This window comes from Cetorhinus maximus, chromosome 31, assembly GCF_964194155.1.
Source record: "Cetorhinus maximus chromosome 31, sCetMax3.hap1.1, whole genome shotgun sequence".
In the NCBI taxonomy this organism is placed as follows: Eukaryota; Metazoa; Chordata; class Chondrichthyes; order Lamniformes; family Cetorhinidae; genus Cetorhinus; species Cetorhinus maximus.
This window is the reverse complement of record NC_135909.1, coordinates 4,912,563-4,927,653: the sequence shown is the minus strand read 5'-3', so window position 1 is coordinate 4,927,653 and position 15,091 is coordinate 4,912,563. Positions and strand designations below refer to the sequence as shown.

General features: G+C 51.7%; 1 protein-coding gene across 1 annotated transcript in view; it reads right to left on the bottom strand.

Annotated features, from left to right (window-relative positions):
* nrxn2b (neurexin 2b) overlaps window positions 1-15,091 on the bottom strand; it is a 1,731,499-nt gene that overhangs the window by 799,129 nt on the left and 917,279 nt on the right. Inside the window, exons 13-14 of the mRNA XM_078532738.1 lie at window positions 11,280-11,661; window positions 4,894-5,084 (exon numbers count right to left, since the gene is read on the bottom strand). Coding sequence (XP_078388864.1) covers window positions 4,894-5,084; window positions 11,280-11,661 — 573 coding nt within the window. The remainder of the gene's footprint in view (window positions 1-4,893; window positions 5,085-11,279; window positions 11,662-15,091) is intronic.

Below are 15,091 nucleotides of genomic sequence, written 5' to 3'. Positions count from 1 at the left end.
GCCTGTGTTTTTATTTCCTGGCTTTTTGAGTGCGGCTGGAAAAAGAGGCATGTGGTGTAGGTACACCCACAGCGCTGTTAGGGAGGGAGTTCCAGGATTTTGACCCAGCGACAGTGAAGGAAAGGTGATATATTTCCAAGTCGGGATGGTGAGTGGCTCGGATGGGAACTTGCAGGTGGCTCCTCTAGAGCAGAATGGGGCAATAAGCCCATAGCGGTGGCTGTCTCCCTCCAAGCCTGGTCAAGAGGCCTGACTGGGTCGTCCAATCACAGGCCTTTGTCCTGACCTCAGCCCTTTCATACCCCAGACCGCCGCAGGTGACCTTGGAGTCAGCCTGGCCAGAAAGAGACCCACTTAGTGCCGAACATGGTCGTTGATGGCGAGGGGAGCGGAATATAAATGTAGGGGAGTTTTACTACAGTTGTACAGGATGCTGGTGAGATCACCATCTGGGGTTCGGTGTACAGTCTTGGTCTCCTTACTTGAGAAAAGCGGATAAACAGCATTAGGAGCAGTTCAGAGAAGGTTCACTCAGCTGATTCCTGGGAATTCAGAAATCTGGAGTGCAAAGGGACTTGGGAGTCCTAGTCCAGGATTCTCTTAAGGTTAACTTGCAGGTTGAGTCGGTAGTTAGGAAGGCAAATGCAACATTGGCATTTATTTCGAGAGGACTAGAATATAAAAGCAGGGATGTGCTGCTGAGGCTTTATAAGGCTCTGGTCAGACCACATTTAGAATATTGTGAGCAATTTTGGGCCCCGTATCTCAGGAAGGATGTGCTGGCCCTGGAGAGGGTCCAGAGGAGGTTCATGAGAACGATCCCAGGAATGAAACGCTTAACATATAAGGAACGTTTGAGGACTCTGGGTCTATACTCGATGGAGTTTAGAAGGATGAGGGGGGATCTGATTGAAACTTACAGAATACTGAAAGGCCTGGATAGAGTGGGACGTGGGGAAGATGTTTCCATTAGTAGGAGAGACTAGGACCCGAGGGCACAGCCTCAGAGTAAAGGGAAGACCTTTTAGAACAGAGATGAGGAGAAACTTCTTTAGCCAGAGAGTGGGTGAATCTATGGAATTCATTGCCACAGAAGGCTCTGGAGGCCAGGTCATTGAGTGTATTTAAGATCGAGATAGACAGGTTCTTGATTGGTAAGGGGATCAAAGGTTACGGGGAGAAGGCGGGAGAATGGGGTTGAGAAACTTATCAGCCATGATTGAATGGCGGAGCAGACTCGATGGGCCGAATGGCCTAATTTCTGCTCCTATGTCTTATGGTCTTATGGATGAGGGGAAGTTATCCTATGAGGAAAAGTTAGACAGGTTGGGCCTGTATCCATTGGAGTTTAGAAGAACGAGAGGCGATCTTATTGAAACATATAAGATCCTGAGGGGGCTTTGACAGGGCGGCTGCTGAGAGGATGTTTCCCCTTGTGTGGGAGCGACTAGAACGAGGGGGGGCACAGTTTAGAAATAAGGGGCCTCCCATTTAACTCAGAGATGAGGAGAATTTTTTTCTCTGGGAGGGCCATCAGACTGTGGAACTCTCTTCCCCAGAGGGTGGTTGAGGCAGGGTCACTGAATATTACTAAGGCCGCGGTGGACAGATCCTTGACTGACAAGGGAGTTCAAAGGTTATCGGTGGTGGTGGGCGGGGCGTGGGGGGAGGAGGGGTGTAGGTGGGAGTGTCGGGGTTGAGGGTTACCATTGGATCAGCCACGGTCTTATTGAACGGCGCAGCAGGCTCGAGGGGGGCCGAATGGCCTCCACTCCTGCCCCCTAACTCGTTTTGTTTGTAAGCTTGTGGATAGTACTGGTGGTCCCTGTTACCGCTGGCAACAGGACAAGGCTGGCTCCTCCGGACAGTCACCCCGGTAACCGTCTGAAACCGGACGAGGGTCGCGCGCTGACTGGCATCTCCCGGCCCCTTTCCAGTTCAGATGAGCCAACACGGGGCCTCCCAACGGCGGCCCTGCTCTGAAACCGCGATCGTTGATCGGCTGACCTCGTGAGATCTTGCTGTGCGCAGACGGGCTCCCTCATTTTTTTCTAACGTTCAGACGAGGAGTAGGAGTGAGGCCATTCGGCCCCTCGAGCCTGCTGTGCCATTTAATAAGATCGTGGCCGATCTGACAGTGACCTCAAATCTGTATCCCGCCGACCCCCCCGATAACCTTTCACCCCCCCCTCGCTTACCAAGAATCGACCCAGCTCTGCCTCAAAAACATTCAAAGACTCTGCTCCCACCGCCTTTTCAGGGAGAGGGTTCCTAAGACTCATGACCCTCTGAGGGAAAAGATTTTGCCTCGTCTCCGTTTTAAATGGGTGACCCCTTGTTTTTAAACAGTGACCCCTATTTCTAGATTTTTCCACAAGAGGAAACATCCTCTCCACATCCACCCGGTCAAGATGCGCTTTTAAAGAGCAGAGAGAAGTTTAGCTTTTATACAGACCCTTGCGGGGTGTCCCAGAGCACTGTCCAGCCAACCTCGTACCCTTTGAGGCGTAGTCACTATTACAACGTATGAAATGTGGTAACCAATTTGCGCACAGTAACCTCCCAGTATGAAAATGGCCGTATCACCTGTTTTGGTGATATAGAGGGATAAATACTGACCGACGGACAGGGGTAAAAACTTCCCTGCCCATCTTCTAATTGTGGCCAGGGACCTCCTTATGTCTGCCTGAGGGATCTGGGTTTAACACTTCATCTGAAAGACGGCACTCCCAACAGTGCAGCACTCCCTCAGTACTGCCACCCCGGAGCGTCGGTCTAGATGTTGCCCTCCAGTGGGAGTGCAACCCACAACCTTCAACTCAGAAGCGAGAGTGGTACTTCCCACTGAACCAGGGCTGTTAATTTAAATTGCATTGAGTCTTGGCTACACAGTCAGAGGAGAGAGCGTAAGAATTGCATGGACAATAGAATGACATTGCCTTAAATAGATGAAACCTTATATTCACTATCATCTTCATCTGCTCATGGCAAGGTTCGACACAAGTCTGACATTAACTCCATTAAATGCTGGAAAAACTCAGCAGGTCCGGCAGCATCTGTGGAGAGGGAAACAGAGTTAGCGTTTCAAGTCCGTCTGACTCTCCTTCAGAGCTAAAGAGAAGTAGAAATTTGATGGATTTTATACTGTTTAAGAGGGGGTGGAGCAGGTGTAGTAAAGTAGAAGGTCACGGAGAGGTGGGAGCTAAGGAGATTGACAAAGATGTCATGGACTCAAGACAAGGGGACTGTTAATGGGTAGTGTTAAAGACTAAAGGAGGTGCTGATTGTGGCAGAATGTACATTCATCTAACATAACTTATTTGTTTTCCAACATTAGTATTATTATGAGCTATCCTGTGCTAATGAGGATTGTCTTCCATGTGCCTGGATAGGAAGACGCCTGTGCATTCATGTAATACGCCTATAAGCAATATCAGCATGACATCGCTGGAAGAGAAGTGTGTCATGCAACCCAGTCTTGGTTTCACTTTTCCTTTCAGCAGAGCACACGCGCACAGCTCCGGTGTTTTCAAGCTTTCCATCCAAGTAGAACGGTTCTCGTGCGCCTAGTCATAATAATTGAACCCACAGCACGTTTACCCAATTCCCCCTGAGCAACTAGCTATTATATCATTATAATAACACGGGCGTGGTGGTCAGCACAGATTGAGCGCGGGTACGACATGGCGCTATGTGACACGAGGCGGCCCTTGACCAGGTCGCAGTGAAGGGGCAGCGTCGGAGACTGTGGGAGACGCGGCGTGGGGAGACGCTGTGCAAAAAAAAGCCGCGAAGGCGCGGTGCTGAGGTAGCACTCAAATAAAGAGGTGGACAGCAGAGGGATGCCTCGCGGTGAGGTTGCAGTGCCTAGCCTCTCAGCTCCGCGAGTGGGACACCAGCTTCCACACGTGTCTTGGCAGAATGAAACCCTGATCCGGGGTGGGGTGGGGGGGTGGGGGGGGCGCAAGGGAACCAAGACGACTGGAGTAAAAACAAAACAAAACAAAAGAAACACGCCGGGAAAACTCAGCGGGTCTGGCAGCATCTGTGGAGAGAGAGGAACAGAGTTAACACTTCGAGTTCCTCAGAGCTAAAGAGAAGCAGAAATGTGAAGGTTATTATTTTTTAAATCCTTTTGTTTTATCCTTTTTCCTCGGTCCCCACATCACACCCACCCCCCTGCCCCACAGGGTCATCTGTCACTTGTTTCCGTGCTGGGCTTTCACACAGCGCTGACCCCTGTTCTGCTATTAACACATTCCACTATCTTACCTTTACGCCGCTATCAACACCTCCTTTAGTCTTTAACACTGCCATTAACGCTCCCTCTGTCTTGTGTCCGTGACATCTCTGTCAATCTCCTCTGAGCTCCCGCCTCTCCCTGTCCTCCTGTCTTGCTCCTCCGTCTGCTCCACCTCCCCCCACCCCCTCAAACAATATAAAACCCCGTCACATTTCTACTTCTCCTTGGCTCTGAAGACGGACTCGAAACGTTAAACTCTCTTTCTCTCTCTCTCTCTCCGCTGATGTTGCCGGGCCTGCTGAGTTTTTTTTCCAGCATCCTCTGCTTTTATCTCAGATCTCCAGCATCCGCCGGATTTCGCTTCCGTCACGATGATTGGGAAGTTTAGTTTGTCCGTCAGGGCAGCTGTTGAGATATTCCCGATGGCACACCTTGCTTCGTCTGTTCTGACGCTGAGGACCTCCATCAGTTTTACCCCTTTAAAAGTAAACCCTTGCGCTCGGTTGGTTGCTTGATGACTGTGTCACCACGGAGGACCTTTCTGAACCATACATCTGCTCAGCTAGATTGATTAGACATTGGAGGGGCTGCAACAACAATGGGGTCACAATAGCTCACTGTTAAATCGGCAACCGCGCCAGGGAGCTTACCTTTTAGGTCCAGGTTCCTCGCGCCATTCGAGTGTTGGGTGACCGTCCTGGAGTCCACCTTGAGGGTGTGGACGTTGTTCGGGTCCCGAGAGACCATCACGTTGTGCCACTGGTTGTCGTTGATGGGCTTGTCCGAGTTGCCTTTCATCAGGGACGGCCCGTTGCCCAGGTCGAACACGTAGTGCAGGTACCTGTCGAAGGGATGAGGATTCAGCCAGGGTTCCTTGGAACTTCCCATCACCCACCGCCCCCCCCACTTTCCCATCGCACCGGAAGCAACAACCTGCTCTTGTACGGCGCCTCCAGCTGGGCAAGAAACGCCCTACGGGAGTGCCCTACCGAGCAACGTCCAATACTAGGCCAAGGAAGGCGATGTTAGGCTCAGGTGGTTGAAAACTTGGTCAAGGTCAGTTTTAAGGAGCGTCTTAAAGGAGAAGAGAAAGAGCGAGACAGAGAGAGAGAGAGAGAGAGAGAGAGAGAATTGGAAAGGATTAGGGATGGAATTCCAGAGCCTAGGGCCCAGGCAGCTGAAGGCTATGGCGGGGCAATTAAAATTGAGGATGGTCAAGAGGCCAGGAGTGGAAAGGTGCAGAGATTTCAGAGGGTTGTGGAGTTGGGGGTTGTAAGGGTGGGTGGGGGGCATCATGGAAGGATTTGAAAAGAAAGATGAGGGTTGTAAATTGAAAGATCATCAGAACTGGAGCCAACGCGGTGAGGTTTAGGGAGGGGATTCCAGAGCTTAGGGGCCCAGGCAGCTGAAGGCCCGGCCGCCAAGATAGATTGGAGAGGTTGGGGCTGTTCTCCTTGGAGGAGGAGAAGGCTGAGAGGAGATGTGGTAGAGATGTTCAAAACCGTGAAGGGGTCTGGAGAGAGTAGATGGGGAGAAGCTGTTCCCGCTGGTCAGGGGACCGGGAACCGGAGGGCACAGATTTAAAGCGATTTGCGAAAGAGGCAAACGCGATGCGAGAAAAAAACGTTTTCACTACAGCGAGCGGTTCAGTGGAACACGCTGCCCGGGAAGTATGGTGGAGCCAGGTTCAATCGAGGCATTCAAGAGGGCATCGGATGATTATTGGAACAGAACCGATGTGCCAGGGTTATGGGGTAAAGGCGGGAGATTGGCACTCGGTCGTAATGCTCACTCGGAGAGCCGGTACAGACACGGTGGGCCGAATGGCCTCCTCCTGAGCCCTGACGGTCCTGTGACGATGCCGTGACAATGGCAGAGTGGTTAAAACCGAGGGCGCCCTAATTAAGGGGCCAGAATTTGAGGAGCTCAGAGGCGTTGGAGGCCCGTGGGGCTGGAGGAGATCACAGGGATGAGGGAGGATTGGGGTCGGCCTCCATCTGAAAACAAGGGCGAGGATCCTAAAGTGAGACATCACCAGGCCAACCAAGGCAGGGTTAGTGAGTACAAGGCTGATGGGCGATCAGGGCTGGGTGGGAGTTAGGGTACAGGTAATAGGGTTTCAGGTAACCCCAAGGCCACCGATGCTCGAGCGTTCAACATAGTCAAGGTTGACATCATCAGACCTTTGGACACTCAGGGATCATGGGATCCAGCGGGGAAGCGGATTTGAGGTCGGAGATTAACCATGCTCATACTGAATGGTGGAGCAGCCTTGGCGGAGCCTATGGCCTATCACTGCTTCTGTATCATGATGGTTTTTATCAAAGGGAAGTGACATTCACTGCAGGGTCGGTGGCTGTTTTTAAGCTCAGCAACGATCAGTAGGAAGCAGGAAACCATTCCAACAACAGCAGTAAAATACGACCTAGGTGATATAGTCATTAGGTAGCTTTCTGCCTGATTGGCTACCCACCTCTGCACACTTCAAAACGGCTCGATAATTCGAGAAGTGCATCCCAAAACTCCCAGACACCACGCTGGTTTAATTAATCACCTGTCAGGGCTCCCAGAATAGCAGCCCCAATCTATCTTTGAACCAACTTCACTCATGTCTGCACCTTTACCTTTCATGTCAGGCGAGTGAGTCATCGCGACCAGCATAACAAAGCAGACTGGGAGCTTATTTTAACCTGTGGGGGTGGGGTGGGGAGGCTTTATGTTCTGCCCTGACAGAAACCTGGAACATTCCCACCTCCCAGAGGGAATTGGATTTACACCACATTGACCCTTCACGAGCACACCTGAGCGGGCACACAGGGCCTCAATGCATCGTCCCATCCCAAACCTTGGGGGGCCCTCATTTTTAGACTCTGCCCCCCTCCCTAGTCCGAGACTCCCCCAACCAGCGGGAATAGTTTCTCCCTGTCCGCCCTATCTGTTCCTCCTTCGTATCTTGAAAGCTTTGATCGAATCTCCTCTCAACCATCTAAATTCCAGGGAATATAACCCCAGTTTGTGTAATCTCTCCTCGTAATTTAACCCTTGGTGTTCAGGTATCGTTCTGGTAAATCTACACTGCGCTCCCTCCATGGTCAAAATATCCTTCTTAAGGTGCGGTGCCCAGAGCTGCTCCCAGTAACTCCAGGTGCGGCCTAACCAGGGCTTTGTACAGCTGAAGCCTGACTTCTACCCTCTTGTGCTCCAGTCCTCCAGATATAAAGGCCAGCATCCCATGGGCCCTTCTTGGTCATTTTCTGTACCCGTCCGTGACTCATAGCCTCACAGACGTTCACAGCGCAGAAGGAGGCCATTCGGCCCCTTGTGCCCACGCCTGTCAACAAAGAGCTAACTACGCCAATCCCATTTCACGGGATGTCATAATGATCTGTATACCTGGACCCCCCCCTCCCCAGATCTCTGCCACCTCCACTGTTTCCAGCTCCTCACCATTTAGAAAGTGCCCCTCTTCTATCCTTGTTAGGTCCAAACTAGGTTGTTTGTATGTAACCCTCACCCCCCCACTCCCCCATAGAAATCCATTTGTCACAGTTTTGCCCAGCCATTTAATCTATCGATGTCTCTTTAGGAACTCCACATTCCTCAATAATGCTTTACACTGGGAGTCCTGAGCAGGGAAGAGGACCTTTATACCTTTCAGTTGGTGTGGAAAATGATGCAGTATCTGGAATTTGGAAGAATGAGAGGGGATTTCATTGAAACGTAGAGAATTCTGACAGGACTGGACAGACTGGATGCAGAGATGATGTTTCCTCTGGCTCGGGGTAGGGTCTAGAACAAGGGGTCACAATCCCAGGATACGGGATGGGCCATTTAAGGTTGAGATGAGGAGAAACTTCTTCACTCAGAGGGTGGTGAACCTGTGGAATTCTCTACCCCAGAGGGCTGTGGAGGCCAAGTCACTCAATATATTTAAGAAGGAAATAGATAGATTTCTGGACTCTAAAGGTATCAAGAGGTGTGGAGAGAGAGCGGGAGCACGGCCTTGAGATAGAGGATCAGCCATGATCACATTGGATGGCCGAGCAGGCTCGAAGGGCCGAATGGCCTACTCCTGCTCCTAGTTTCTATGTTTCTATGGGCTGAATTTTGTGACCCCATTGTGACGGGGCCGGAAAATGTGGCAAGCCATTCAAAAACCCATTGACTTCCACCCGGTCTGGGCCTACACGCAACTCCAGACCCACAGCAACGTGCGGTTGACTCTTAACTGCCCCCCTGAAATGGGCTGAGCGAGACACTCAGTTCAAGGGGCAATTAGGGATGGGCAACAAATGCTGGGCCCGGCCAGCGACGCCCACATCCCCGTGAAAGAACCTTTTAAAAGCCCCATTGAAAGAAACAGATTCAATGGCTTTGTCTTCATTGTTAAAACCCTGAACAACCGGATGGAAATTCTGAATACTTAAAATAAAACCTTTTCTGAAACCCTTTTCCTGTTTTAACCCTCCCATCTCTCCTGACCAGACTGATTTCAATCCAACTCCACTTAAACCAGCACCTAAGAGACAAATCTTCATCGGTGAAGTGCTCATGGTCGAATAGCCTGGCATCCGTGATTGACAGGGCAGGGGCACATTCTAAGCTTGAGGGACATGGATAGCTTGCTGCTTCTTGTCCGTCCCCGAGTCCAGGAAGCCTGTAGTCAAACCTAGAGACGACTTGCTTCTCCGGTTCAGACCGACTAACTCAGCACCGACGTAGGAACAGAAGGAGGCCATTCAACCCTTCTAGCCTGTTCTCCATTCAATCAGATTCAATCTGTATTTAACTCCGTCTCCTCCTCCTCCCCCAGGTACCAAGCCCTAAGAGGGCCTTGGCGACCATGGACGTCCATTGGATTGGTCCATGGCTATGCTTGGCCAAGTGCCGCAGTGGTTTGCCAACCAGGAAGCTCTTACCGTCGGCCATCAGGCCTATCGGGAGGATTTACAGGCTGATAGCCAGCCCTCTTTGGTCAGGTTATGAACGCACCTTCCCTGGCCGTCAACTCCTGGAGTGGGACTTGAACCTGGAGCTTCTGTCCCAGAGGTAGGGACATTACCCACTGTACCTCAAGACCCCCTATCAACTCCCATTCACCCACCTTAACTCCATAACCCTTAATAATCCAACCCAACAAAAATCCATCAATCTCAGTTTTGTAATTTTCAATTAACCCGCTGCTTTTTTTTGGTGGTAGGGGTTTGGGGGGGTGGGCGGAGGGAGAGAGTTCCAGATTTCCCCTCTCCTTTGTGTAAAGTGGTGCCTCATGACATCCCGTATTGGGCCTGGCTCTCATTTTAAGCCTTTTGCCCCCTTGTTCTGGACACCATCCACTGGGGGAAATAACTAGGCTCTACCCACCCCACCAGGAGCCAAACCGTCTCTTTATTACAGCTTGCTGTCGCCCCCCAGGAGGTGAGCTTAAGAAATAGGGTCAAGGGCAGGCCACATGGCCTGTCCATCCTGCTCCACCGCCCGATAGGATCTTCCACCTCACCTCCGCCTTCCTGCCCTGCCCCTCGATTCACCTTTCGCCCAAGGGCCCATCTGCCCCGCTCTTGAAGATACTCAAAGGCGGAGTAGACGCAGCCCTCTTGGGGTAGAGAACTCGCAACCCTCTGAAGTGAAGACATTTCTCCACAGCTCCACACTCCCAAAATGGCCGAGCCTGACCCCGAGAGTGTGGCCGCCCCCTCGTTCCAGACTCTCCGGCCAGACTGGAAAGAACCTCTCAGTATCTGCCCTGTCAAGCCCTCCGGGAATTTTAAACATTGCAATATCAACCTCTCGTTCTTCTAAACTGAAAATCGTTTGTCTGTGTCTTTTGTTCGTGAGGAAAAGGGAGATGTTTGGGTCTTTTCTTTGTTACGAAAAGGGGGTTTGGGGGGGGGTGGTGGATGTTTGGGTTTTGAAATGCACCTTTACTACATGCCCTACCTGGCTTGCCGTGGTCATGTGACCTCTGCCATGAGGCAGTCTCTCTGTGAGCTGCCATTTTGTGTCTGCTCAATAAAGGCCTCACCCTGAGAAAGGAGCCATAAGACCATAAGACATAGGAGCAGAAATTAGGCCATTTGGCCCATCGAGTCTGCTCCGCCATTCAATCATGGCTGATAAGTTTCTCAACCCCATTCTCCCGCCTTCTCCCCGTAACCTTTGATCCCCTTACCAATCAAGAACCTATCTATCTCGCTCTTAAATACACTCAATGACCTGGCCTCCACAGCCTTCTGTGGCAATGAATTCCATAGATTCACCACTCTCTGGCTAAAGAAGTTTCTCCTCATCTCTGTTCTAAAAGGTCTTCCCTTTACTCTGAGGCTGTGCCCTCGGGTCCCAGTCTCTCCTACTAATGGAAACATCTTCCCCACGTCCACTCTATCCAGGCCTTTCAGTATTCTGTAAGTTTCAATCAGATCCCCCCCTCATCCTTCTAAACTCCATCGAGTATAGACCCAGAGTCCTCAAACGTTCCTCATATGTTAAGCCTTTCATTCCTGGGATCGTTCTCGTGAACCTCCTCTGGACCCTCTCCAGGGCCAGCACATCCTTCCTGAGATACGGGGCCCAAAATTGCTCACAATATTCTAAATGTGACCAGAGCCTTATAAAGCCTCAGCAGCACATCCCTGCTTTTATATTCTAGTCCCTCTCGAAATAAATACCAACGTTGCATTTGCCTTCCTAACTACCGACTCAACCTGCAAGTTAACCTTAAGAGAATCCTGGACTAGGACTCCCAAGGCCCTTTGCACTCCAGATTTCTAAATTCTCTCCCCATTTAGAAAATAGTCTATGCCTCTATTCTTCCTACCAAAGTGCACGATCTCACACTTCCCCACAAAGGCCCTACTGCCGGTGAACGCGAAACCTAGTTATAGGCCCATTCTGCTCAATGGGCAACCCTCTCACCCCATGGAATCAACACCCTCGAAGGCAAGTTTCCTTCAGTTTACCAGCTGAGGCGCAAACATTCAGGCAGCCTCGTAGTCCCATTCACCGGCTGGACCAGCGACGCAAGAGCCGTACCCACCCTTTAACGAGCTCCACCACAATGAAGTCATTGCCGTCCCCGCTGTTGTAGAGGATCAGCCCATCTATGGCTGTGGTCTTAAACTGGAAGAACAGGTGCATGGAGGTGTAGGCCTGGAGCGTGGCCAGCGCCAGGTAACTGGACTTGGTCTTGAAGGTCACCGGGTCGGCGATGATGTCCCTCATGCCGAAGAAGGCGTTCAGCTCGCAGTAGCTGATGTCTCCGTTCTTGCAGAGGTCGATGTAGTCCATCCCGTTGAAGCTGAGGCTCTGCAGGTGGCCGATGAAGTTGGAGGGGACCACGGCGATGAAGCGCTTCTCCGTCATGATGCCGGTTTCAATGTTGTGGAACTCCAGTCTGGTGTGGTCGCCGGCCATTTGCCCTAAGATGGGGGGAAGGGGGGGAGGGTGTGGCGAGAAAGACAAGACCTTTTAGCAGACGTATTGGGAGCACCCGTTTCCAAAAAAACCTCCCCCTCCCGTTTTGGACAAATACCCTAACCGCGGCAGTTTCCGAAGCCTGGGCCAACGGTGGCCTGTAAAGGTCCTTCACGCGATCGGTGGGAAAAAGGTGAGTCGGTGATGCGCCATATGAGAGAGCCGGCCAGAACCCTCACCGTGCCCGCTGTGCTCACACCACCAGGCCGGCAACCGCGCGCCATCATTAAAACGCAATCAACGATCAGCGGCGTCGTTTGGCAGGGCAGATTTACAACATACAACTGCAAAACAGCACAGGACCTGAGCACTGCGGATAAAAAAGAAACCTGTTCTTTGCCGAAGCTTCTCGTCTCGTGCTCGTCGGGGCAACTTGCAAGGAAAGCAAACAGCAATTTACACCGCTTGAGAAGAGAGGGCTGACCGGCTGACAAGTGGGCTCAGACCGGTGCAGGCGTTGCCATGGAGGGTGCACCAGTTGACGGTGGCTGACAGTTAACCGCCGAGCGTTGTGTGAAATTTGCACCAGGCAGCCCGGCGCTGGTTGGTCAAGGCGTTGCCCCTGAAGAATGAACCAGTGAATGGCTGTCACTTATTTGGTTTAGCTGAAATAGGCGCAACGTCTGTACACGTTGTTTCCGGCCGCAAAAAAAAAAGGGCCCTGTGGTATATGAATTTCAGTGCAAGCGCGATGCCAGGTATGTAGGCCATACGTCGCAAAGACTGGTGGATCGTATCAAACAGCATGTTCTTTCCACTGTTTGCAATGGGTGAGGCACAGCCGTACCCAACCAGCCCATGTTTGCAAAACTCAAAACATAGTGTCCGATATTGGATGTGATTCCACGATTGGGCAACATTTGCTAAATAATCCTCAGTGTGCTCAGAATTATGCTGACAACCAATTTAAGATTGTCAGTCGGATTCACAGTGTGGTGCATTTGCGTGTACTGGAAGCTACGTTTATTAGCACAGAGGGAACCTGTTCTTTGCAGACAGAAAGAACATGTACACACATTGCACCTGTTTCAAAACAAAATAAGTGACAACCATTTGCTGGTTCATTCGTAGAGCAAAGCCTTGACCAATCAGAGTCAAATTGCCTGGTTTAAGTTTCACACAATGCTCGGCAGTTAACTGTCAGTCATCATCAGCTGGTGCATTCTCCATGGCAACCCCTCCGCCAATCAGAGCCTGCCTGCCAGTCAATCGGCACTCTCTTCTCATGCGGTATAAATTGTTGTTCCCCTTGCCCAATTGGCATTCTTGCAAATTGCCCCGATCAGCGCAAGACGAAAGGCTTCAACCCAAAAGAAAGAAAAAAGAAAGGCCTCATTCTTTCTTTCGGCAACGAGAACCACCAAAGCGGGTCTTCACCATTTGTTGCGCAAGGAAGAAGCGAAGGAGAGAAAACCAGCCGAACGCGGACCCCAAAATGGGCCGAAGCACCGGAAGCTTCGAACCCCGCGTCTAAAACCGGCGCCGCTCCTCCCGTCAACTCGGTTGAGTTTTTTTTTTTGCAGTGACCAGCAGAAAAGTGGGGTGGGGGTCGGACAGGCGGGTGGGGCCTCAGGGTCATCTGCTCCCCCCCAATTCAGCGGCCTTGCAGGCGGGAGAGCGTTTGAGTAACGCTGCTCGGACCCCACAAGCCCGGACGTCGGGCGGAATCTTGCCCCTTGTCGGGTACAGGCCGAGCGGAGGTGGTCAGGGTGGCTGACCACTGCCCGCGATCGAGGCCAGGAGGCGCTTTCAGGCTCCCTCAGCCTCGGGGAGATGAAGAGTTTTTTAAAAAAACTAATAAAGAAATGAAAAATGTTATAAAACACGTCCTCCCCGCGTGTGACTCTGTCACACGTTATTAATTAAACGTTAACATTTTAATTTCTATTCGCTTCAGGAAACCTCACCCCACCCTGGGGATCATTTCATGACTGGACCTCACAGAGACCCCCCACCCCCCCCATCGTCTCAAAGCTGTCAGGCGTCCTGCCTCTTTGTGCCCGGCCTTCAGAATGGCGCAGGCATCCAGGGCACAAGCCGCGCCACTCACCCCGCCCATTCAAAGCTCGAGTCGCCGTTGGTCGGGGGGGGCCAACTGCACCCCACCTTCCTTCCAGACGCGGGCGGCGAATACGTGTCGGAGGCCGCGGCTGGGCGGACTCCCTGGCGGGCGAGCCAAGGGACGCGTCCATGGCACGGCAGCCCCCGTGGCTGCCGGGTAACACTGGCACGGGGCGGGTGGGTGCGGGCAAGCCGACAGCGGTTGGGTCAGAGCTGTGCGCGCTCTAGGTAAAGCTGCTGTTAAGAGCAATTTGACCAAAGCACAAGGTGCGGGTTCTGACGTGGTTTTTTTTCTTAACGGCGCGGCGCCAGCAGAAGTGGGCACAGCCCCACGTGTGAGGTGTCGGGCTCCAAGCCTTTTCCAAAAAACGGGGTGGATGGGAGTGATGCTGCACCATTTGCACCTTGTGTGTCTCGTTCTAGTTTGGTTACTTGGCGTGCGCAAGGCTGACGTCAGCTATTGCGAGCTGGGTGGAGTTTGCATGACGGTCTGGTTAACGTTCACACCTCATCGCAAGGCAAGAAACTTGCATAAGCTCTGGATACTTTCACACCCAATGGTCATATGGTTTACTGGATACCGAATGGCAACCTGCCTAAGGTCAGAAGTACTTGATTTTTTATTCATTTAAGGGGTGTGTGGCTAGGCCCAGCATTTATTGCCCGCCCCTAATTGCCCCTTGAGAAGGTGGGGGTGAGCCGCCTTCTTGAGCCGCTGCAGTCCACGTGGGGTAGGTGCATCCACGGCGCTGTTAGGGAGGGGAGGGGGGTTCCAGGATTTTGACCCAGCGATAATGGCCGATACAGTTCCAAGTCAGGATGGTGAGGGGTTAGGAGTTGGAATTTGCGGGCGGTGGGTGTTCCCATGAGCCTGCTGCCCTTGTCCTTCTGGGTGGTAGCGGTCAGGGGTGTGGAAGGTGCTGCCGAAGAATTTCTTGGTGCCTAGGGGATGATCTATTCAGTTTAGCCGGTGTTGCAGTTCCGTTACAGAGAGACTAGTCACTAGCAATCTTTATACTATGCTAGAGGCCGTAGCTGTGTGCGTGTATGTGTGTGTGTGTGGAGATAAACATCCCAGGTAGCCGATACATTGGTTCGATCAAAAGCAGATAACCATATCAAAACTAGCAATGCAGGCTAATAAGGCCATTAAAAAAAACCAAGCACCAGGATTGATTCCCAGAGGGGCTGGGATTTTACGGTCCCGAACATAAAATAACACTTCCGTAAAATTCCACCCGTAAAAGTTATGCTAAACTTGTGTTGAACCTTGGTTAGACATGTAACTAGCGGAGTGCCACAGGGATCAGTGCT